The sequence below is a fragment of the Peromyscus eremicus genome, chromosome 22, assembly GCF_949786415.1.
Source record: "Peromyscus eremicus chromosome 22, PerEre_H2_v1, whole genome shotgun sequence".
Taxonomy (NCBI): Eukaryota; Metazoa; Chordata; class Mammalia; order Rodentia; family Cricetidae; genus Peromyscus; species Peromyscus eremicus.
Window position 1 is genome coordinate 13,905,680 of NC_081437.1, and position 23,398 is coordinate 13,929,077.

At 46.8% G+C, this 23,398-nt stretch overlaps 1 protein-coding gene across 4 annotated transcripts in view; it reads left to right on the forward strand.

Moving 5' to 3' along the window:
• The window catches only part of Cdkl4 (cyclin dependent kinase like 4), a 62,643-nt gene that overhangs the window by 38,427 nt on the left and 818 nt on the right, over window positions 1–23,398 (forward strand). For 3 of the 4 annotated variants that reach the window (XM_059248484.1, XM_059248483.1, XM_059248486.1), the window contains exons 9-10: window positions 1,555–1,674; window positions 4,614–5,448. In XM_059248484.1, coding sequence (XP_059104467.1) covers window positions 1,555–1,674; window positions 4,614–4,715 — 222 coding nt within the window. In that variant the 3' untranslated portion in view covers window positions 4,716–5,448. Of the gene's footprint in view, window positions 1–1,554; window positions 1,675–4,613; window positions 5,449–23,398 lie in introns of those variants that run through there. The other variant, XM_059248485.1, reaches the window with a different exon arrangement.

Consider the following 23,398-nt stretch of genomic DNA (forward strand, 5'->3'; position numbering starts at 1 on the left):
ACATATAAGAGACACTTATTACCTATCATTGAAATAAATTAAATAGGTGAATACTATTTATTAATAAACCCACATTTTCAATTCACAGAGGCTGATTTTGTTTGCTTAGTCTTTCCATTTTTGATCTGATCTTTACGGTGTGTGTGTGTTTGTGTGTGTGTACATGCCACAACACATATGTGGGGGTCACAGGACAACTTGTGGAAGTTGGTTCTTTCTCCCGCTGTGTGGGTTCCTGAGATAGACCCCTGTCAGTCTTGGCAGCAAGCACCTTTACCCTCCGAGCCATCTCACTCCCCCACAACATAAGACAAGCTAAGGTATCGTGTAGCCCAGGCTGGCCCCAAACCTCCCCCTTCCCCTTCAGCAGTGAGGGTAGGACCTGGAACTTGAATTTCTAACGTGTTCCTGGTGACGCTGATGCCTCCAGACTGGACAAACGGCTTCCACTCATGGTGAAAAGATGTCACGGATGGGAGACAGCCCCTGATGTGGGGGGGCCTCCCAGTCTTCTCTTAGAAGTCCCAGTGGGAGGTCAGGGAGGGGGCTCCGTGGAGAAGCATTTGCTGTGTTTGGATCCCCTGAACATAAATGCCAGCGTGCGTGGCAGCCTGCCTGTGAGCCCAGCTCCCAAAAGGCAGAGAAGGGGCATTCCGTAGCCAGGTAGGTAGCTAGAGTAGCTGTACTGGCCAGCTTGATGGATAAGGTGGAGAATGATCAAGAGCGACTCCCACCATCAACCTCAGGCCTCCACAGGCACACATGAGCAGGCTTATCTGCACATACATGTATGCCCCTACATAATCATGAGCACACACACATACACACACATGCACACATACATACATGCATACACAAAGAGTCATACACACATGCACACATGCGTATACACATGCAGAACCATGCATGAACACATAGACACACATGCATGCACGTACACATGAACATCTGAGTGCCAAGAGCATGTCTAGCTGTGAAAGAGTTCTAAGGACTCAGCCAGGTGTGGTGGCACATGCCTGTAATCCCAGCACCTGGAAAGTGGAGACAGGATCAGGCGTTTAACATCACCTTTCGTTATATTGCAAGTTCAAGGACAATTTGAGCTAAATGATACTCTCTCTCAAAAAAGAAAAAAAAAAGCTATAACAAACAAGGACTCAATAATTTGATGGTTTATTTATTCATTTATTTATTTATTTAATTTCCGGGGGGAGGTGTTCCTGGGTTTTTTTGTTTGTTTATTTGTTTTTTGGTGTTTTTGGTGACAGAGGTTCACGAGGCACAGGCACAGGCTGACCTCGAACTCACGTAGTCGAGGATGATCTTGAACTCCTGATCCTCTCGCCTCCTGAGTGCTAAGGTTACAGGCACCCAGTTCATGTTGCTCTGGAGCTCAAACCTGAACCAGTGCTCGGCGAGCTCCCTGCCGCCGGCATCCAGCCTGCCGCTTGCCTCCTTAAACCATTTACCCGTTTGTCCGTGGGAGTTTGGGATGCCCACTCACCCCGTCAGCCCGTCTCTGACGCCGACTTTGCTTTGTCTCCCCTGCCGAAGGGCTGTCTGAAGATGAACCCGGACGACAGGCTGACCTGCGCCCAGCTGCTGGACAGCGCCTACTTCGACTCTTTCCGAGAGGAGCAAATGAAAAGGAAAGCCCGCAGGAGGCGTCCGCAGGTACCTCGGGTGTTCGCCACGTGAAGCGGTCTAGAAACACCCTGTCTCCCCCTGTCTCCCCCATTTCCTCCTTTTCAAAGTGAGGCGAGAGGAGCGCCCAGGCTTCGCTTGTGGCTGTTCTGACTTAGTTGTTTATCTCAGTAAACATCGGTGATTGCTGGAATAAACGTACAACCGCAAAGGACCCAGCTTGACGGCAGATCTCATTCTGACCATACGTTCCTACGGTTGGGCTGTCCGTAGGTTCCCCAGGTCAGTCTCCAGTTGGTGGGCTCACGTGACCCTCTTGCCTCAGCCTCCCAAGTGGCTGGGAGTCGAGGTGAACAGCATCGCGCTCAGATTGCACTTGAATCAGACATTGCATCCTTTCTGCTACATTGGCGGGATATACAGCCTGCCAGATGGCGTACCTAAACCCTAACAACGGTACCCTGATCACAACTGCCATTGTGAGTTTTGCCATCACTGCGACAGGATCCCAACCCTTTCAGTAGCCTCTAGATCAGTGTTTCTCAACCTGTGGACTGTGACCCCTTTAGAGATTGAACAATCCTTTCACAAGGGTCACCTAAGACCACCGGAAAACATAATTGTTACATTATGATTCATAACAGTAGTTAAAATGACAGTTAAGAAGATTATTTTCGTCGCTACTTCGTAACTGTGATGTTGCTACTGTTATGAATCGTAGTGTAAATACCTATGTTTTCTGATGGTCTTAGGCGACTCCTGTGAAAGCGTCATTTGACTCCAAAGTGGTAGCCCACCCCCCAGGTTGAAAACTACTGTTACGGAGGATTTCCAAAGGCCCACTGTCGATCAAAGAGTAAGAAACAGAAGCAGGCGTTAGGTAATCTCGCTTACCAACATCATGTTTGGTGTTGGTGGGCTTCCTTGGTGAACTGCATCCTCTCTGCCCACACGTGGTGGGCCCCATAACGTACCCACTGTGAGACCTTACCCATCCCACACAGATCCCCAGAGAGCAAAGCAAAGAGGAGGGGAAGACAAGGACCTGAGCTCAAGGAATTTGAGCCAGGCACGCAGCTGCATCCCCAGCAGTGCATAAACAGGGGTGGGGGTGGAGGTGGGGGGACACGCTCAGTACTTGTAATTCCAGAACTTGGGAGACAGAGGCAAGAGGGTCAGCAATCCATGGTCCACGCTCTTTGTCTTGGCTGCATAAGAAGTTTGAGCTACTGAGACCCAGCCAAAAGAAAGAAAGGAGAGAGGTGGGGGAGAGAGGGATGGGGACTGGAAGGGTGGACAGAGGACAGACAGATGGACTGGCTGGTCATGGTCATGCATACCCATAATGCCAGCATCCAGCATTCTGTAGGTGGGGGTGGGAGACTGATGAAAGTTTAAGGCTAGCCTGGCATACACATCGAGATCCTGTTTCCCTGTCTCCCAAAAAAAAGTAGTTTGGAGATTTGGAGATTTTCCTGGATGGTAGAGCCTTGAGTTTATTACACATTCTCTATGATCCTAATGGAGAGGATCCCCATAAAAGACCAGCCCCTCCCCCCCCCAAAAAAAGAGGAAAACTTTAAAAAGACAAGTGCTGGGAAACAGCAATGCCCTTTAAGACAGTGGTCACTCCTGCGTGAGGTCCCGATCCCCAGAAGAGATCAGGCCACGCCTCCCCCTGAAGCTCTCCCTGGGACAGAGAGTTAGAAAGCTGTTCCGTGCTGTGTTTTTTTATAGCCTGTAATTTATGGTCCTAACTGGGACCTGGTTCACCCACGCTCTCTCGAGTGTGCTGTGTCGAACTGAATCACGTGGAGTACAACTTCCCAGCACCCCCTAAAAGCATTGAAACACCTGACACCTCTTTGTCCTAGGGATTGCTCGGGGGGACTTTGTCTGAAGGGGGCTCTGCACCCCTTTCCTGGCAGCTCTCTTTTCCTCCCTGTCTCTCACATCCTCACTCTTGAGTCTGGCGCCTTGGGCCACTCGGCTGTCCGGGCACGGCTATTTTCTCCATGAAGTCCTGTCCAGGTTCTTATTCGGAAGCTTCTCTTTCCCTTGAAGACCCCATCGTATTTACCTCTCCCACATATTGTACCATTACTGTCTAATGTCCCCATCCCCCACCCCCCACCCCCCGCCCCGCCAACCTCAAGGTCCAATCTTGGTCTCGAGACCCTTTCTCCTAATAAACGTCACTCCTAAAGGGTTCTTACATGTCGGCTTCCTATCCCTGATGGACTGCTGCCATTCTGTTATTCTATGTAAAAGAAAGGAAGGAAGGAAGAAGAGAGACAGGTTACTCAAGGGTCTTTTCCCTCCCGTGGTTTTGCCTCAGGAGTTCAACTGTGTACCTAGACTAGACGCTGGGTCTCTGCATGGTAAGCAACCTTAAGACCAGTGTCAGCAGATAGAGGGAGAGGCCCCCCTTTTTAAAACCATGATGCGGGCAGGATGCTGTCTCCGGGGGATTCTTGTGGAATAGCCGGTGAAAATCTTTTAAACCTGGACTGCACGCTCAGAAGCACCATATTGAAGTAGGCAATAGCACAACCACGAGAACCCTGGAAATAGCTCACAGAACCAAATTTTCCATTCAAGTATCAGAGGAGCACAATTTTTGGCAAAGGGAGCAAGAATAATTTTAAAATTGGTGAGTTTTGCCATCTTTGTGCTGTGTGTGTGTGTCTTTTCGTCATTATTATTGTTTGCTTTAACTCTTTTTTTTTTTTTTTTTTTTTTTTTCCGAGACAGGGTTTCTCTGTGTAGCTTTGCGCCTTTCCTGGATCTCGCTCTGTAGACCAGGCTGGCCTCGAACTCACAAAGATCCGCCTGGCTCTGCCTCCGGAGTGCTGGGATTAAAGGCATGCGCCACCACCGCCCAGCGCCTTAACTCTTTTAACCCAAATGGCACCCGTAGAAATGGTTTTCAATTTGCTTTCTCATTTTTTGTCTTGTTCTGCTATCAGAATCAACTGTTGCCTCTTATACCTGGAAGCTACATCTCCCCCACACCTGATGGAAGAAAACAAGTCCTCCAGTTAAAATTTGACCATTTCCCTAACATTTAGGGAACCTGTTCCTCCTGGTGCGCTCACTTAATATGTAGATATTTTTGTATGAGATAGGAATCCTCAGTGTTCCCAACCCGAACGAGCAGTGTGAAAATGAAGGTGCCTCCGAGAACCGATTCGCTCTGAGGATTCTGATTCCTTTCCCTGTGGCTTCTCCACGCCAACTCCATCTCCTAGAACAGTCTCTTTAAATACCATAATGCCAAAATGGCACACACACACATGGAGGAGACGCTTTCAATTCCATCAGAGTTGTACTTCTTAGACACTGCGACTCTGTGGGCTTACGCTTCGATTTAGGGGAAGATTTCGATGCGTCACCTCTCTTCAGCTGACTGTATAACATCCTGAGCAGAAGCAGATCTGCTGGCTGCTGTCGACAGAGGGGATGACATTGATCTTCCACACTGGAATGTCTTCTCAGTGGAGCCCGGTCTTTTTTTATTCCGCATTTACATTGCTGTAGCATGGTGATTGTGAAAAGTGGTCTAGGTTTACCTATTGACCCCAGGGAACACTCTGCTGTCTCTTTCTCGTGAGGCATTGATGACTCTGCTTTTACAGCGAGTTAGAGAAAATTCCATACACGACCCATAGCAGGCAGACTACAAGGAATCACCCACCACATGAGAGTAATGTCCCTGAATCACTGGCTACCTACTCTAAGGCTGTCCCTGGGGCACCATGCTTTCTTTTTCTTTTTCTTCTTTTTTAATCTACTGGTAGGGGGGTGGGGGAGAGGACCTTATGTGAAAGTCAAAGGCCTCACTGGAGGCCAGCCTGGTCTATATAGCAAGACCATGTCTTAACACCCACTCTCTGAAAGTTGACTGAGCCCAATCCCTGCTGCTGGACATATAAAATATGTATAATTCATATGTATGTAGAATGTCATTGTTGTCATTTGTTGAAATATCTAAAGATCTTGCTAGTTGGGGCTGGAGAGATGGCTCTTCCAGAGGTCCCGAGTTCAATTCCCAGCAACCACATGGTGGCTCACAATCATCTATAATGGGACCTGATGCTCTCTTCTGGCATGTAGGCATGTGTGCAATTAGAGCACTCATACCAAAAATAAATAAATAAATTAAAAAAAAAAAAAAAGAAAGAAAGGAATTTCAAAGTCACTGTCCTTGGCTCCCTGTAGAGTTCAAGACCATGCTGGGCTAGCATTTTTTCCCCCATTTTTATTTATTTATTTATTTTTCTATTATCAGCTTGATACAGTATAAATTCTTATCCTAATAGTGAAATGTTTGATTGAGGCTTGGCTGGGCTAGAATTTTCCAGGCATGGTGGTATAGGCTTGTATCAAGGGGGAGAAAGGGAGATTCCAAGTTCAAGGCCAGCCAAGGCTGCACAGTGAGGCTGTCTCCAACAAAACAAAAGCAAACTAATTAGAACTGTTAATGGCAGTCTCTGACCGTGTCTCTAAATCATTGCTCTGAAGAATGCTTAGTGTTTACTGATCGTTTTAGAATGTGTGTGTATAGAAGCCTGGCTATTTCAGATCACTTGAAACTGTAACTATTATTAATTAGCATTTAATAATTAGCGAAACAGTAGAGTTTACTACAAAGCGGTTTTGACTGAATTATGTTAAATGCATAATATCGTGGCGTTTAAAATGTTCAACAGAAGATATTTAGAAAAGCTGCATAAGGATTAAGCACTTCAATGACTGTATATTTGTGTATTTAACTTAACTTGACTGTTCTTTAATTTATTTTAATAAAAGCCAGAAACAGTTCTGTCTTCTAATTTCTATTCAAATCAACGATCACCTAATGCTTCATACTCAAGTCAGAAAAACCGTCACCTCTGCCTGTGAATCCCACCACGTGCCTTCTGACAGGTTGCAATGTCTAAGCAGCTGACCCAGCAAACTGCTCTTGTGGGAATTTGGACAGATGGGAACCTAACCAAATCTCTTCCAGCCCGACCAGCCCCGAGAACATCTAGGCAACTTTACCAGAAGGCTGCAAGAGTCTTTCCGTTCCAATCCATCAGCACGTTTCTCCGCCCCTTTATAGTCCTGCAGAATGCAGCGTGGTCTTGTGTCTTCTCCGGTGTGAGCCTGCAGAGTGCTTGGTGTGGGCTTCCAAGGGGGAGAAGGATTCCAGACCAAACGTAGACCAAGGATCAAAGGAGAGAAAAGCGATTCCTCATGAGTGAGGTCACTGTTGGAATATGCTGCGCTTCCTTTCTCTCCAACTAATCTTTCTGCTTCCACTATCTGTGGTGTGTGTGTGTGAGTGTGTGTGTGTGTGTGTGTGTGTGTGTGTGTGTGTATGCACGTATACACCTGTGTGTGGTGCACTCACCCAGTGGGCACGCACGGAGATCAGAGGTGGGATGTATTCCTCAGTCCTTTCTCTACCTCACTCTTAAGCACTTATTTTTGTTTATTTGTTTGTTTGTTTGTTCCATCAAGAAGTGAAGTCTCCTTCATCCCACCATCCAGGATGGCTTTGTGACCTCCTGAGGCACAGACTGGACTGAGCCCTTAAAGGCCCGGCAGCTCTATTTCTTCTCTCTGAGAAGACAACCTAACATGCCTGAGGCCCTGAGTTCAAATCCCAGCATTGAAAAAAAAAAGAGTATTGTATGAAACAATAAAAAAATTGTATTATATGCTTTGTAATCTAAGATGCTATATGATATATTATTCTCATCACCCTCTAAGACTTAAACATGTCTTTAATTATACCTGTTTCTCTAATGTCTGGAGAGGGACAGGCATGCTGAGGGGTGTGTATGTGTGTGTGTGTAGGTGTGTGTAGGTCAAAGGTCAATTTGTGAACTAGCTAGCACAAAGGGAAGGATGAAGGAAGATTTGGGGGAGGGGAAGAGAAGCGGTAACAGCTGGCTCACCGCTGGAAACAAATCCATGCTTGTTACCTGAGTTGAAGGAGCCACATCAGGATCTCCACAGTCCCCGCTCCTCTTCAGTGTAGGAGGGCCTTTCCCAGGGTTCCCAGTCTCTGGTGGGCTCTGCTGGGTAACATCCGGGCAGCACAGACTCTCTGCCCCTTGCTCACTACTCACAGATTGGGTGGGTTTGGTTGTCGGGCTCTGTTGTCATCCCGTGGTCACCGCTGCTGTTTTGTGTTGAGGTGGCCTCTCTTGTTGCCCAGCCTGGGCTTGAGCTTGCTGGGTAGACAAGGCTAGCCTGGAACTCCTGATCCTAGTGCCTCCCCCTCCTCGCCCAATCCACCAGTGCTGGGATCACCACACCAGCTCTTTTGAAGTCTTTATGGCTTGAAATTGAGCAAAACCAAAACTAATTCTGCCCTACTAGATGGCTGGCCTAAAAGAGTTCAAATCAAGACAAAAGCCTCCCACATTCTGCCTTAAATATTCTACGAGACCCTACCTCAAAAAACAAAAAAGTTAGCCAGGCCGTGGTGGCGCACGCCTTTAATCCCAGCACTCGGGAGGCAGAGCCAGGCGGATCTCTGTGAGTTCGAGGCCAGCCTGGGCTACCAAGTGAGTTCCAGGAAAGGCGCAAAGCTACACAGAGAAACTCTGTCTCGAAAAACCAAAAAAAAAAAAAAATAAAATAAAATAAAATAAAAATAAATAAATAAAAAAGTTTAAAAATGTGCTAAAATATTCCTAAAACAAACTTTGTGTGCTTGAAATATTTCCTAATGCTAGCCTGGGCCCTGGGCCTTCTTTCCTTCCAAACAAATGCATTGGAGAACTGATCATGCTGCTAACTGCTGTGCTCTTCCCTGGCTTCATGGTAGGCGATGAGCAGTTAAATGAGATGGCTTTCAGGATCTATCCCGGTTGGGTGCATTGTGAAATGATACACACAGCTTTTTCTCAGGTCTGTCGTAGATGAGGATCTATCCCGGTTGGGTGCATTGCGGAATGATACACACAGCTTTTTCTCAGGTCTGTCGTAGATGGAATGCAAGGTGAGGACAGAGAAGCGTGCCCTAGTCAGGGTGCATGCTCGACCAGCATCGCAGAAAGCGAGTCCCGTGTTCTCTAGCCTCTCAGCCTCCTGCAAGAGTCCCCTGCTCTTTCCTGTCCGCGGCAAAGGAGCTAAGTTCTGTAGTGTAGAATCCTGGGTGGGGTTGCTTTACACACTCACACACACACACACACACACAAGCCCAAGCCCACACACCTACACGCCCAAACCCAGCTTTCATTTTTGAGCAAACAAAAGCTATCTAGGAGGTGTGAGGTGGTGTTTGCAGCTTGACTCTGGGCTGGGCGGCTTGCTTGGTGTTGCACACTGTTGTTTGGTGTTGCACGCTGTTGCTTGGTGTTGCACACTGAAGTTCTTACACCACAGACAATGGCAGAACAGAAATAGACCCACTCGATGCCACTCTGAAGTGGAAGAATGCCACTCCTGCCCGGTTAGGGCACACCAGGCTCTCTGATGAAGAAGAGCGTTCATGGTGGAGAGAACGGATCTTTAAGTCCAAGTTGGAACGAAGCTTGAGTTTCCCGCTCGCGATGTTCCCAGGGAATAAAGGAAGTCCTGGAATCATAGAGGCGATGATTTCTCTGACAAATTTTTCTCCCCAAATATTTTCCCTCAGGCTCCTATCTCAAGAAATAATCAAATAAATGCTTAATACTCATTTTATATAACCATCTTTTAATAGTGTTTTGCAGCTTGATTAAGTATTTTACAAATTTGCTATGATGAGAATGTTAAAAATAGTTCTGGCTTTTCTTCTCCCCAAAATAATATAATCTACTCATGGGCAATCTGGAAAATACAGATAAACCCAAATTTAAGAAAAAAGAAAAGAGAAAAAAAAGAAAGAAAGAAACTTACTCGTGAGCTCAGCAACTAGAGATAATAACCTGGCTGTTTAGATTCTATACATGTACATTTTAATCACTTTCTGTATACACACACACACACACACACACACACACACACACACACACAAACACACACACACGTGTTTCACAGAAGTAAAATTGCTCTGGCCATAGCTTTTGTGACTGTCCCTTGTCAATTAGACATACTATGAATATTTACATCTTTTGATTGCATGTTCATAATGGGGGCTAGGGAGGTGGCTTCGTGGTAAAGAGCACTTTTTGCTCTCACAGAGGACTTGGGTTCAATTCCCAGGCACCCCATATGAAGTCTCACAACCATCCGAAACCCCATTTCCAGGGGATCCAACAGACATGCACGTGATGTGCCTGTAAAACATTCATATACATAAAGTAAAATAAATGTAAATATTTAAATGAGTATCCATCACCTTATACAGGCTTTCGGTTGTTGCTGGTTTTTGCTTTTAATATCAATGCTCTGGGTATCTGCATGGCTAGATCTTTGCACGCATCTACTGAACGAGATTTCCATCTGGATAAACAGCTCTGAATGGAACCGCTGGGTCAGCAAGTCTGCAGCCTGTTACTGCTTACGGCACACGTTGCCAAGACACTCCTCAGAAAGGCTTTTGCAAGTTCTCTTTCCAGCCGTGGTATGAGGTAGCGGTCCTTTTCCAACCTTGCAGCAGGGTCACGTGGCATTAATCTGGGAAGTCTCTGTGTTTGCGTTACTGGAGAAATGGCAAGGCTCTGTTATAGACACTTAGACCACACTGGTGACCAAGAACAAAATAAGAACTGACCGTATTACAAACCACCCATTTTTGTTGTTGTTGGGTTTGGGAGGTTTTGTTTTTTTTTTTTAATTTTTCTTTTAAGATTTATTTATTATGTATACAATGTTCTGCCTGCGTGGATGCCTGCCGGCCAGAAGAGAACACCAAATCTCATTGTGGATGGTTGTGAGCCACTATGTGGTTACTGGGAATTGAACTCCCGACCTCTGGAAGAGCAGCCAGTGCTCTTAACCGCTGAACCATCTCTACAGGCCCCCAACCACCTGTTTTCTCTCTCTGTCTCTTCATGTGTATACAGATGTGCACACAGTTTCTTAATTTGCTAAAATTACGTAAGAGGTGATGGCTAATCATATAGACCGAGATGACTGTGTTCCGGAGCAATTTACAGCAAATCATCTCATGAATTCTTTCACAGCCCTGTATCAAAATAGTGTTCTTAATAGTTAGTATCCATTTGGGTTTTGTTTGCCTTTTCAGATAGGATCTCATATAGCCCAGGCTGGCCTCAAACTTGTTATGTAGCGGAGGATGACCCTGAACTTCCGCCTGTACCTTCTGGAGTGATAGAATCACTGGTGTGTGGCAGCAGCCCCAGTGTCTGGGGTGCTGGGGATCAAACCCAGGGCTTCATCCATGCTCGTTAAGCGCTATCGACTGAGCAATGGTCCTCGTTCTTTTTGTGTTAAACCCATTTGTACGTTAGCGTACAAGGTGATGGCTTCCATTGGGGCGTCCTCATACATACACACTTTCCTTTATATTCTGTCCTCATCTGACTCCTCCCCCTCGGCCACCCTCCACGTCCCCTGACCGTGTCTTCCTCCCCCAAATACCAACCCACCCCCATTCTGCTTCAATGACTCATGCATTTCATCACCCTCTCTCTTCTCCACAGTCCCTCTGTGTTTAAGGATTTCATCCTTGCTCTCCCTGTCTCTTGCTGCTTTCATGGCCGACACCCACTGTCGCTCATCCTTCCATCGACAGACATCTATGCTGATCCTATTTAACGATTATGAATAGCATGATAATAACACCGATAACAGAGTATTCAGTTTTTAAGGTTTTTATCACAGTGTGTGTGTGTGTGTGTGTGTGTGTGTGTGTGTGTGTGTGTGTGTACACGCATCCTCAGATACCATAGCACACATGTGGAGGTCAGAAGACAAGTCACAGGACTCAGTTCTTTCCTTCTCCTGTGTAGGTCTGGGAGACTGAACTCAGAGTGCTGAGATTAAAGGGGGGCGCCAACACTGCCCGGCTCATACTCATATTTTTAAAGAGCAAAATTGAGATTATAAGTCAAACACCTGGCCCTAGGCAGTAGAGCCGATGTGCCACACTGAGTTCATGTTTGAGTGCCTGTTCTCAAGACCCCTCTTCTAAAGTCCATCGTGAGCTTCAAGATGGATCTCTGTTCACCCTCTATTGCTGAGGAAGTCCAGCTTCCCTAAAGGCAGAACATGTATTCCACAGAGGATACAGTGTGTTTAATGAAAAATGTGCTGTGTATACAAATAATTAGATAAATAAATGGGCTGGGTGGAGAGAGGAGAGGGAAGAAGCTTTCCCATTAAGAAACTTCAAATAAAGTATGTGGACTCTCTCCTCTCTAAGAGTTGGGTATCAGCCCCCTTTCCCTTTGAGGCTGGGATGGGCTTATCGACTCTCCTAACCACAGACCATGAGAATGAGGAAACAGTGACTTTAAAGTGGAGGGACCTGGAGGCTCCACTGGAGACACATCATCCAGGTGTCACCGTTGAGAAATCATGATCTCCTATCTTTGATCTGCTGTGACAGGAGGAGGCTTGGACTCTGGTCTCAGTCCCGTAACCCGTGGCGTCAGTCTAACTGTGAGAAAAGAGCATCAGATGAACGCAGACCGTGGGAGAGCTGCTAAACATCCAGCCAGTCTCCTCAGAACTGTCAAGAGTAGGAGCAAGGGAAATGGGTCAAAGGGTGAGAGCACGTTCGTAAGGGGGCTCGAGTTCGATTCCCAGCACCCACAGTAGTGACTGGTCACAAATGCCTTGGCATCTGTAAGTACTGCATATATATACCCAGGCACGTGCTCAGGCACATTGTCCTGCTTGGTTATTATGTTGACTTGACACAAGCTGGGAAGAGGATCCTCAGTGGAGAAAATGCCTCCATCAGATTGCCTGTATGCAAGTCTGTAGGGAATTTTCTTGATTAACAATTAACATGGGCAGATCCAGCCCACGGGAGTAGGAGGGTCTCACCCCTGGGCAGGTGATCCTGAGTTATACTTAAAAAGCCGCTGAGTAAGCCATGAGTGAAAAAACCATTAAACAGTATTTTTTTCCTCCATGGCTCCCACTTCAGTTCCTGCCTCCAGGTTCCAGCCCTGACGTCCCTTAGTATGGAGTATGGCCTGAGAGTTGTAAGATGAAATAAACCCTTTCTTCCCCAAGTTGCTTTTGGTCATGGTATTTTATCACAGCAATAGAAACCTCTATCACAATAATAGACACACATAAAACAAATTAAAATTTAAAAAACCTATCAAGGTTATTGGAGCTGAGAACATAGCTCAGTGTATAAACCAGGTGTGGTGGTCCACGCCTGTAATGCCGGCACTCCAGAAGCTGGAGCCAAGAGGGTCAGGAGTTCAAGGTCATCCTTGGCACCGTATTAAGTTCGAGACTAGCCTGGGTTACGGGACGCCCTCTGCCAAGAGTAAGTGTCCTCTGAGCCAAGCAACCGCCATCTGGGAGCATTTAGCTGCACTCCCTTGGGAAAGATGGGCTTGTTGTCAGTTTACACCCCTGCCTGTAGCGGCAGAGGAGGGCAGGAGATTCTGCCTGAGTATCCAGCTGTCCTGTACCATCTGGTCCTGCTGCAGGTGGCCTGGGGGAGGGGCTCGAGGATGTAGAGGAAGATCAGAATAGTGGAGCTCCACCTAGGCAGCTGTGGGGAAGCCCTCAAGCCTGCTGCAGAAGGCTTTCGGGTGCAGCTGTTTGGGGGAGGAGCGCCCACACCCCTGTAACCTCTCACCTCGTTGGTCCCCCAGAGTGAACGATTTGTTTGTTAGGTTGCCTATTCCAGTACGATCACTCCCATGATGAAAGAAAACAAGGGTGTAGCCTCAGTAGGTTTTTAAGACTCTCTGGACCTAACCCCGTCTCTGCCCTCCCTGACACTGCTTCCCAGCAGCCATCTGGCCCCGGCAGAAAGGAAACTCAGATGGGACACGCAAAACGATCTCCCAGGAAAGCCTGTTCCTGGGACTCCAACTAGGATCGGCTTTATATAGTTTCTGCAGGACTGAAAGGACCCTGGTATTGGCGAGTCCATGCCTGTAACGTGTCTCTTTCTCATTAATTGTTGGCAAGCAACGGAGATGTGCTGTGGGCCAGCCGTGCTGGGGTTAAGCTCAGCGTGGAAAAGAAAAGGGCGTCCAATCAGCAGAACGTAATAACCCTGCCTGTTGTCTTGTGCTGGCCGTTTCTCCAGTATCTCCTTGGATCAAGAGCCAGACCACTTCTCTGGTTACAAAGGCCAAGTCACTAGGACAAAGAGCAAGGTAGCTGGATCATTGCAGGGATTTGCAAGAGCAAACGGCAACCTTGCATCGAGCTACGTGGTTTGAAAGAGGCCAGTCAACAGATTTACAGGCTGGCGAAGCTCTCCAGCACTCTGTCATCCGCTAGGTGTTTATTTTCAATTAATAACTCCATGAACACCTATGCACGTTGTTAAATATCCTACAAATCTTACATAAGTATGATTTCAAATTGCTAAATAAGGGACACATCAAAGGGATAATCATAGTAGACCTCCGTATATTTATACTGAACTGTCTCAAAGAAGTAAGTATAAAAAGCCAAGGGCAGAGCAGTGTGTGTAAAATGCCACCATACACGTGAAAGAAAACATTGGTAGACACAGATATTAAAGTAGGTAATGATATAGATGTTGTTTTCCTTTTGGTAGGATAAAAATACAACATAATACATATATTTCTTTTGTGTGTTTACTGTATGTGTGTATGTGCATGTATGTATGTGGATGGAAACCAGAGGGTAACCCTGGGTATTTTCCCCAATAGTTCTTCTCTTTTGAAGTGTGTGTGTGTGTGTGTGTGTGTGTGTGTGTGTGTAAATAGTGTTTCTCCCTGAACCCTGCACTCATGGATTGGCTAGACTGACTGGCCTTTGACCTCCAGGGATCGGTCTGTCGTTGCCTGCTTACTCTGGGCTTACAGAGCACCCATCTACACCCACGTTTTTTTCTCACATGGGTGCTAGGATTCAGGTCCCTGCATGGAGGGCACTTGTCTGACCGACCCACTTCCACAGACTCTCACTTTCCTTTTTGATTTCATGATGTGAAGGGAGAATGTGGGAGTTCTTAAGCTCCATTGGAGATGGAATTCCCTCTCTTTTCTTCCTTTCTTCGTTTCACGTGTACTGACTGTGGGGATGTGGGGGGTGGTGGCGATGGAGGCTTAAATGTAGAGGTCAGAGGACAACTCAGCAGGAGTCATTCCTCTCCATCCACAATGTGGGTTCAGAGAACAAACGGAAGTTGTCAGGCTTGGTGGTAACCGTACTGGCTGAGCCTTCTTTCCCTTCTAGAAACTTCCAAAGTTTGGACTCCGTCAATTGGGTTTTTGCAAGATTATGCAGCACAATGACTCAGAGGTCTTTGCAGCTTACAGCAGCAGATGTTCGTGTCCCGCTCCTTTCAGAGGTCAGTTGCTGTGACCTAGATGCCTCAGCTCTCCTCCAGGCTGCTGTGATCCAGGTTGCAGGTTGGGAACAGGTCTGAGTGACTTATCAGGGACTGAGGCTAAAGTGAAGGCCCCGACAGGGGATCGTCCCTTCTTGGGTCAGAGGTCACGGGGACAAAAGGCCCAGTGGAGACTTCACAGTTCACAGTTAATCTATTTTCTGGTGCAAACTGAAGAGCCAAGCCCAAACCAAGGAAGCTCCTCTACACTGTAGCGTCTACGGGAAGGAGCGATTAGATGTCTTTCTTGCGTCTTTGTAGGACACAGCCATCCATAAAGCCAATGCCATAAATTAGATTTCACAACCATATGAGTCGTAGTCTTAACAAAGGACTAATAAACTAGTTAGTTTTTTTATCAACTTGATACAAGCTGGAGTCATCTGAGAAGAGGGAACCTCAACCGAGGTAATGCCCACGTCAGATTAGCCTACACGTAAGCCTGTGGAGAATTTTCTTGCTTGACGATGGATGTGGAAGGGCCCAGCCCACTATGGGCGGTGCCATCCCTAGCCAGGATGTATATGTCCTGGGGTGTATATGAAAGCAAACCCAGCAAGCCAGGAGGAACAAGCAGGACTCCATCGTCTCTGCTTCAGTTCCTGCCTCAAGTGCCTGCCCTGACTACCCTTCATGGGGGGCTACAACTATAAGCTGAAATAAATTCTCTCCTCCCCAAGTTGCTTTTGGTCTTGGGGGTTATCCGAACACTAGAAAGCAGACTACAGCAGTTAGAAGGGAGGCGGGGGCAGACAGTAGCGATGGCATAAAATGAAACTTTCAAACTTGAATTTTGGCTTACAGATAAAAACCTCCTTTAATGCCCCAACCACAGGGGACCTTTTCACTCCCAACTCACCCCATGTAGCTCTCTTCTCTTTCCTCCCCACATCCCTATCTTACCTCCTCAGTTCTTTACTCCCTCCAGTTCTTGGAATTCTTTGGGATTGGTGTTCTGGAACTTGGGCAGGAAGTGGGTGGCCCGACAGAAGATTAAACATGCTTGGTTTCTGGCTCCATTATCTTTGCTTCCATAACCACCCCAGACCTGAGGGCCAAAAGCAGCAGCCATGACATTATCTCCCACAGTTCTTGGGGGTTGGGCGGGGGCGGGGCTCAGCAGCATGAGTCTTTGTGCTGGCTCCTCAGACTCATGTGGCTGCCCTCAGATAGTTGGGGGCTGAGCAGCCCATATGGCATCACCCCTGTCTCTATTCAAAGATGGAGTATGGTTGATTCACTTGGGTAGTGAGTTCCCACCTCCCTCTGTGTGTGTGTGTGTGTGTGTGTGTGTGTGTGTGTGTGTATGTGTGTGTGTAGCTGTGCATGTGTGAGTGCAGGTGCTGGAAGAATCTGGAAGAGGGCATTGGGTCCCCTGGAGCTAGAGTTATAGGCAGTTGTGAACCACCTGAAGTGGGTACTGGGAACTCAACCTGGATCCTCTGTAAAAGCAGCCAGTGCTCTTCACCATTGAGCCATCCCGGCAGCCTCTGTGAATGATTTCCTACATTCTAGAGACTGGAATTAAAATGAAAGGGGGAAAGATTCATGGGCTTTAAACTTTTTTTTTCTTTTTAAGATTTATTTTTATTGTATGTGTGTGAGTGTTTCACCTGCATGAATGTACATGCACCACGTGCATGCCTGGTGTTTGAAGAGGCCAAATCCCTTGCAAATGGACTTACAGGGGCTTGTGAACCTCCATGCAGGTGTGGGGAACCGAACCCAGGTCCTCCTCTGCAAGAGCAGCAAATTCTTTTCATCATGGAGCATCTCTCCAGCCCTCCTTGAGCATCTTATAAGCACTCCATCTTCATCCCTACATATACATTAAAGGTCCAACCACTAGTCACCACTGCATTTGAGATTAAGGTTCAACACAGGAATCCCAGGAGACAAACATCCAGACCTTGGCATCAGGAGGCCAAAGGTTTCCTGCTGTTTGTCTTGAGGCCAAGTCCTTACTGGAATCCTCCAATTTGCAGAAGAGTTATCTTTGTATCGAAGAGATAAGCATTCCAAATAAACTGACATTTAAGTAACAATAAGGGGCTTTTAATAATTTAAAAGCTTAAATCTTTTGAAAACCAAACCAGAGTTAACACTGGGTAACACAGTAACTGTCCCTTAAAAGAAACTTATACTTTGGGGGATTTTCCTTGGAAACCCATGCTCAGAAAGGGTTATACATAGTCAGATACTTAAAAACCTCAACAATATAATCATGTCTCAAAACAAAAAAACATCACAGTTCTGCACTGGGGAGGCAGAGGCAGGAGGATTTCTGTGAGTTCAAGGCCAGCCTGGTCTACAGAGCTAGTTCTAGGACAGCCAGGGTTACACAGAGAACCCTGTCTGGAAAACAAACAAACAAACAAAAACCCCTAGAAAACAGAATTTTCCGACACATGTTGAATATGTCTTGTTAAATCAATCAACTTCCATCAACTGGTAAGAATTAATTAGCTGGTCTCAGGGAAAAATAATTTAAGTAATTTTCAACAAAACACACAATTGTTAGGCTTAAAAATGAGTATTGTGCTTTAATAATCTTATTCAATAATACATTCATAGGAGTTATTCTTGATTTTTTTTTTTTCTTGAAATAGGGTTTCATTCTGTAGCTTTGGCTGGCCTGGAACTCATAGTAATTCTCCTGCTCTGCCTCCAGAGTGCTAGGATAGGTACGTGACACCACACCAGCCTTAACCCTCCCTCCCTCCAGCCCTTCCTTCTTCCCGTCCTTCTCTGGTGTTTTTTTGCTGTGGAACCTTTACAATAGTGGTCCTCTACTTTCCTAACGCTGTGGCCCCTTCATACAGTTCCTCATGTTGTGGGGACCCCCAACCATGAAATTATTTTCATTGCTACTTCATAACTGTAATTTTGTTACTGTTATGAATCATAACATAAATATCTTATTTGCAGGAGATCTGATATCTGTGAAAGGGTCGTTCCACCCCAAAGGGTCATGACCCACAGGTTGAGAACCTTTGCTTTGCAAGCATGTGTTTTTTCAAGGGGTGTGTGTGTGCGTGTGTACGTGTGTGTGTGTGTGTGTGTGTGTGTGTGTGTGTGTGTGTATGTACAGGTGTGTCACAGCCCCGGGATGTTTTTCACATGTAGGTGCATTTTACCCATAGTGGCCCTGTCTCCAGGGCTCACATGTGGCCAATGGCCTCTGTACAGACTACACAGTTCTAGGGAGTTAAGCTTTTATTGGGATTTATCTTCCTTGTTTCCAATGTCACTCCTAACATGGGTTATTTCATCCTGGACTAGTGTATTGAAAACAAACAGTCATAGACTCTTTCCCCAACAACCTTTCAAAACAACAGATCAGGAAGACACTGTCTACCAGGATCTGAGTTCTGCTTGCTTCTGTTGGAAATGGTCTGGAGACGTTGGGGTTTTTACATCTAAAATCCTTTCTTAGGTTTCTTCACTGGACGTAGTCTGAAGGAATTTGGAAGCAGGTGAAATAAGCCCCACCTACCTTCCAGTTGCTAAGACCTTGGGAAGTAGATTTTAACCAGAATTGTGTTCTTCCACCCAGCTTCGGCTACCACCTCTCAGTTGGTAGTTGACACAGAGTCAGCTTCTCCACCACAGCACTTCAAACTGTCGTGAGCCCTGAAGTCAAGAGCTGGCCACCCAGAAGGCCATGCCATGCCTACCCTGCCATCGTCCCTTCTCACTGCCTCCTCGGCTACCACACATGCTGAAGAAGTTGCTAAGTAACGCAAGAGAATCTAAGTAAGGATAGTCCTCGGGAGTCCCATCTCTTCCCCAAGAGCAAGCGTTACTCTGTTTTCCTCCTTCCTTTTGGCTGGAACGGGAGTAACTGGATTAACCTTGGAAGGTACCTGTTAAGGGTCTCTCTGTCAAGGATGTAGCTCAGTGGTGGTGTGCTTGCCTAGCATGTATAAGTTCCACCACCAATATAAGTTCCACTTCAATTCCACCACCAGTGCTACAAACAAACATCAGATACACCCTGATTGTTCATGGAGCATAGATCCCCACTAGTCAGTCTAGAACTCCTCCCTTGGACTGTTTCATGACAGAGAGGAAAACATCTGTGAAGCTTGAACGGCTAGATTTGGGAGTCTGGGTGGGATAGGTGTTTTTACTCCAATTACTTTAGCTATTCACCCTGGAGCACTGTTTCCTGAGGTGTACTGCTATGGCTTTTTGAGAGCTCCTAATACCAAGCCAGACTCCACCAGAGTCATTCTAGAAAAGCTGGAGATAAAGGAAGGAAATCCCTTAGAGGCAGCATATTAGCAGGGAAGTGTAGCGTTATCTCTCCAAGTGCTCACCTGCATCATCTGCCCAGGGCTCCAGCCTGGAAGGAAACACCCGGGGCTATTGTTTATCTGATCTAAGGGTGGCTGTTCTTTGCTTTCTGTCTCCGTGATAAACACCAAAACCAAAAGCAACTTAAGAGGAAAGGGTTTATTTCAGTTTACGCTTCCGGGTCAGAGTCCATCATTAAGGGAAGCCATAGCAGGAACTGAAAAATCACAAAAGAATAAATGCTGCTCATTCTCTGGTTTTTGCTCAGCTAGCTTTCTTATATTAGCCAAGAACCACCTGCCCAGGGATGGTGCTGCTACCATGGTGGGCTGGACCTTCTTCCATCAATTAGCAATCAAGACAATGCCCCACAGACATGCCACGGGTCAATGTGAGCTGAGCCATCCCTCTCTCATCCCTCCCTTGAGACCGGGTCAGCTAACTCGAGGCTATATCAAGTTGACAGCTGCAGCGAACTAGGACAACGGGCAATCATGGAAGTGTTAATTTCCTTTACAGGAATTCTGTGTGCCTGTGCCGTCCTGAGGTTGGACCGCACAGCTTTGCCTACTGCCAGGCAAGAGCTCTACCTAATCAAACCAAATAATTTTCTTCTTTATTTAGTGTGTGTTGGGGGAAGGGCGTGTGTGTGTGTGTGTGTGTGTGTGTGTGTGTGTGTGTGTGTGTGTTTGTGTTTATGGCTGTACCACAGCACACATGTGGAGGTCAGAGGACAACTTGCAGAAGCTGGTTCTCTCCTTCCACCACACGGGTCCCAGGATTGAACTCAGGCCATCAGGCTTGGTAGCGAGGATCTTTATCGGCAATCTACCTTGCCGGCCCAGGGAATTTTATTTTTACACAGAATGGCAGAAACAAATGACGGAAATATTTCCAACATCTGAGTTACTCAGTTGTAGCAGATGGTCGTGCAGAGCAGCTGCTGGCTCAGAGCAAACCCAGTCCTTCTCAGGCTTTCTCTACCGAGTGTTGAAAACCTAAGGGGCCAGGCATGGTGGCCCACGCCTTTAGTCCCAGCACTTGGGAGGCAGAGGCAGGCAATCTGTGAGTTCAAGACCAGCCTGGGCTACAGAGTGAGTTCTAGGACGGGCTTCAAAGCTACACAGAGAACCCCTGTCTGGGTGAGGGGAGGGTGGAATTTGGGGGGCGGGGGAGGGGGTAGGTGGGGGTGTGGGGTGTGGTATGGGGCTAGACAGACATCTCCTAAGGGCTAGTCTCACATCATTACTTACTATACACTACATCATGACCGTTTCCTCTTCCTGGATTCTGAAAATGATTATTCTCACTTGGGGTATAAAATGTACTCAGAGTGACTAATGGTCAACTACTCCAGCGTCATTTCTGGTTTTGTGGTAAAACACCGATCACAAGAAACTTGCGGGAGGAAAGGGTTTATTCAGCTCACAATTCCGGGTTATAGGCCATCGAGGAGGGAAGTCAAGAACTTGGAAGGCAGGCATGGCTCCATTCCAGGCTGCATTACCTCTGACCAAAGAACTGACTCCACAGCCAAAGAAACACAGATCAGGAATCATGGAAGACGCGGCTGGAAGCCCAGCTTCTACTCAGCCAGCTTTCCTGTACAGTTCAGGACCACCTCTGGGGATGGCGCCACCGACAGTGTGCTGGGCCCTCCCACGTGAATTAACAGTTGAGACAATCTCTCCCACAGACAAGGCCATGGGGCCGATCTTACCCAGGCAATTCCCCAGCTGACTCAAATTGACAGTGAAAACGAACCCGGTCACTGCGGCATAATCCTCACGTTTTGCACATATGTATGTGACGTGTGCGGATATATGTGCTTTGTATAGGTGCGTACGCATGTGCGGGTGTGCTCTCCCATACATACGTATGTGTATAAATGGCAGACGTCGCTGTGGGGGTGTCTCCCTCAATCGCTTTCTACGTGATTTTTGGAGACAGGGGTGTCTCACTGAACCTGGGGTTCACTTGTTTCTTAGGTGGGACCTGAACCCATGTCCTCACGCTTGCAAGGCAGGGATTTCACTCACTGGGCCACCTTCCCAGCCGGATCCTCCCATCACAGTCATTGTGCTTTGTGGGTCAGCCCTAGCCTAAACTACCTGCCGGGCTAACACCCCGAATGGAGTAAGATTATATTCCAACTAGATTTAAAAATTAGGAGATCTGAATACTTGACTTTCTCTCTGGTGCTGGGGATTATTAGCCAAGTGAATTCAGGGCCTTTCACGGGCTAGGTGAGCGCTCAGCCACAGAGCTGTATCCCCAGCTTTAACACTTTTACTTTCCCTCCCTCCCTCTCTCCTTCTTCCCTCCCTCCCTCCCTCCCTCCCTCCCTCCCTCCTCCTTCACTCCCTCCCTCTCTCTCTTCTCTCCTCCTCCTCCTTCCTCTTTTACATAATCGAAGGGGAATACTATTAGAAAGAAATAATGGCTTTTGAATTGAATTCATTTTTGTTGTTTTGAGAGAGCCTCCCACTGTGCGGCCCTCCTGCCTCCAGTCACCTCCCTAGAACTGGGATTATGGGTGTGGTGGCTCATAATGAAATATCATTAAAAACAAAGGAAAAGCTTTGACGGGGCGTTCTGCTGAGAGAGGCCAGATACAACAGAAAATAACAATACGGTTCGATTTGTGTGCTGGATAGACTATCCAAATTCCTGGAGAGAGTAGCAAGCACAGTGATTACCAGAGCCTGAGAGGTGTGTGGCGGGAAGAAAGACATTGTTTGATAAGGACAGTTTTAGTTCAGGGTAACGAGAAAGTTCTGGGAATGGACAATGGGGATAGTTACACAACCCTGTGAAAGTACCTAATTCTACTCCCTCCATTTGGTGCAAGCCTAGAATCCTAGCATTTGGGAGACCGAAACAGGAACCAGTGCGAGCTACACAGTGAAATCAAGGCTATCCTGGGCTATATTTCGAGACACCACCATCACCACCCCATCTCAAACAAAATAAAATGAAACAAAACCTCAAGGAAAACAAAGCTAAAAACTGCTTTTTTAAAAAATGGCAGCAAGCATGGTAGTGTTTGGTAAAATCATACAGTACATGGAGGCTGAGGCGGGAAGACTGAATTCTGCCTCGAGCCTGGGCTACACAGTGAGCTCCCGTCCTAAAAATCCAAACCCAACAAAATGGCAAAATGGCAACTTTTATGTGTTTAGTCATAGTTTTAAAAAGACAAAAAAAAAAAAAAAGGCATGTTGACAAATTTGTAACCTCAGTATTCACTTGGGGAATTAAAGCAAATTCAAGGCCAGCATAGACTACAGAGTGAGACCCTGGGTCAAAACACAGACAGATGGACAGACAGACAGACAGACAGACACGCACGCACGCACGCACGCACGCACACCAAAAACAAAACAAAACAAAACCCCACAAAACAAACAAAAATCTTAAAAATAAAATTTTAAAGACAAGGAAAAAAGGAACTATTGATAGCTACAGACAGCCACACGGGTGAAAGGTTTGCCTGTTGTAGAAATCAGGGTGAGTGAAAAGTGGGAACACAAAGGTCTGCTGAAGTTCACTTATATAAGTTCAAAGAGATAACCTACTGTTCAATAAAATTCTAGGAAGCCATTGGTTTAGAATGTCTGAACCGCCCGCGCCGTGCCCCCCTCCCCCCCGGCCCCTCCCCCCGCCCCTCGCCCCCCGCCCCCCCCCCCAAAGTGGAATTGGAGTCAAGCTGAAGTTCCCTCACCAAAACCCTAACTAATTTGTTGGGCTTTCCCAGAAATCAGGAGAAAGAAATAATAGCCAAACCCCCAAACAGGCCAGTTTTAGCATGATAAGGAAGTGCCCTCCGGGTTAACGCTGAAGGAAGGTACCTTCGGAATGACCATCCCCTCCCTTTCCGTTTCTGCTTTCTTCAGTCCCTTTTCTGCCTTTAGAGACCACTTCCTCTGCTCAGCACATTAGAAGCTTTCTTTTAAGTGTATTCATTTATTATGTGTATATGTGTGTGCCTACAGGAATTTC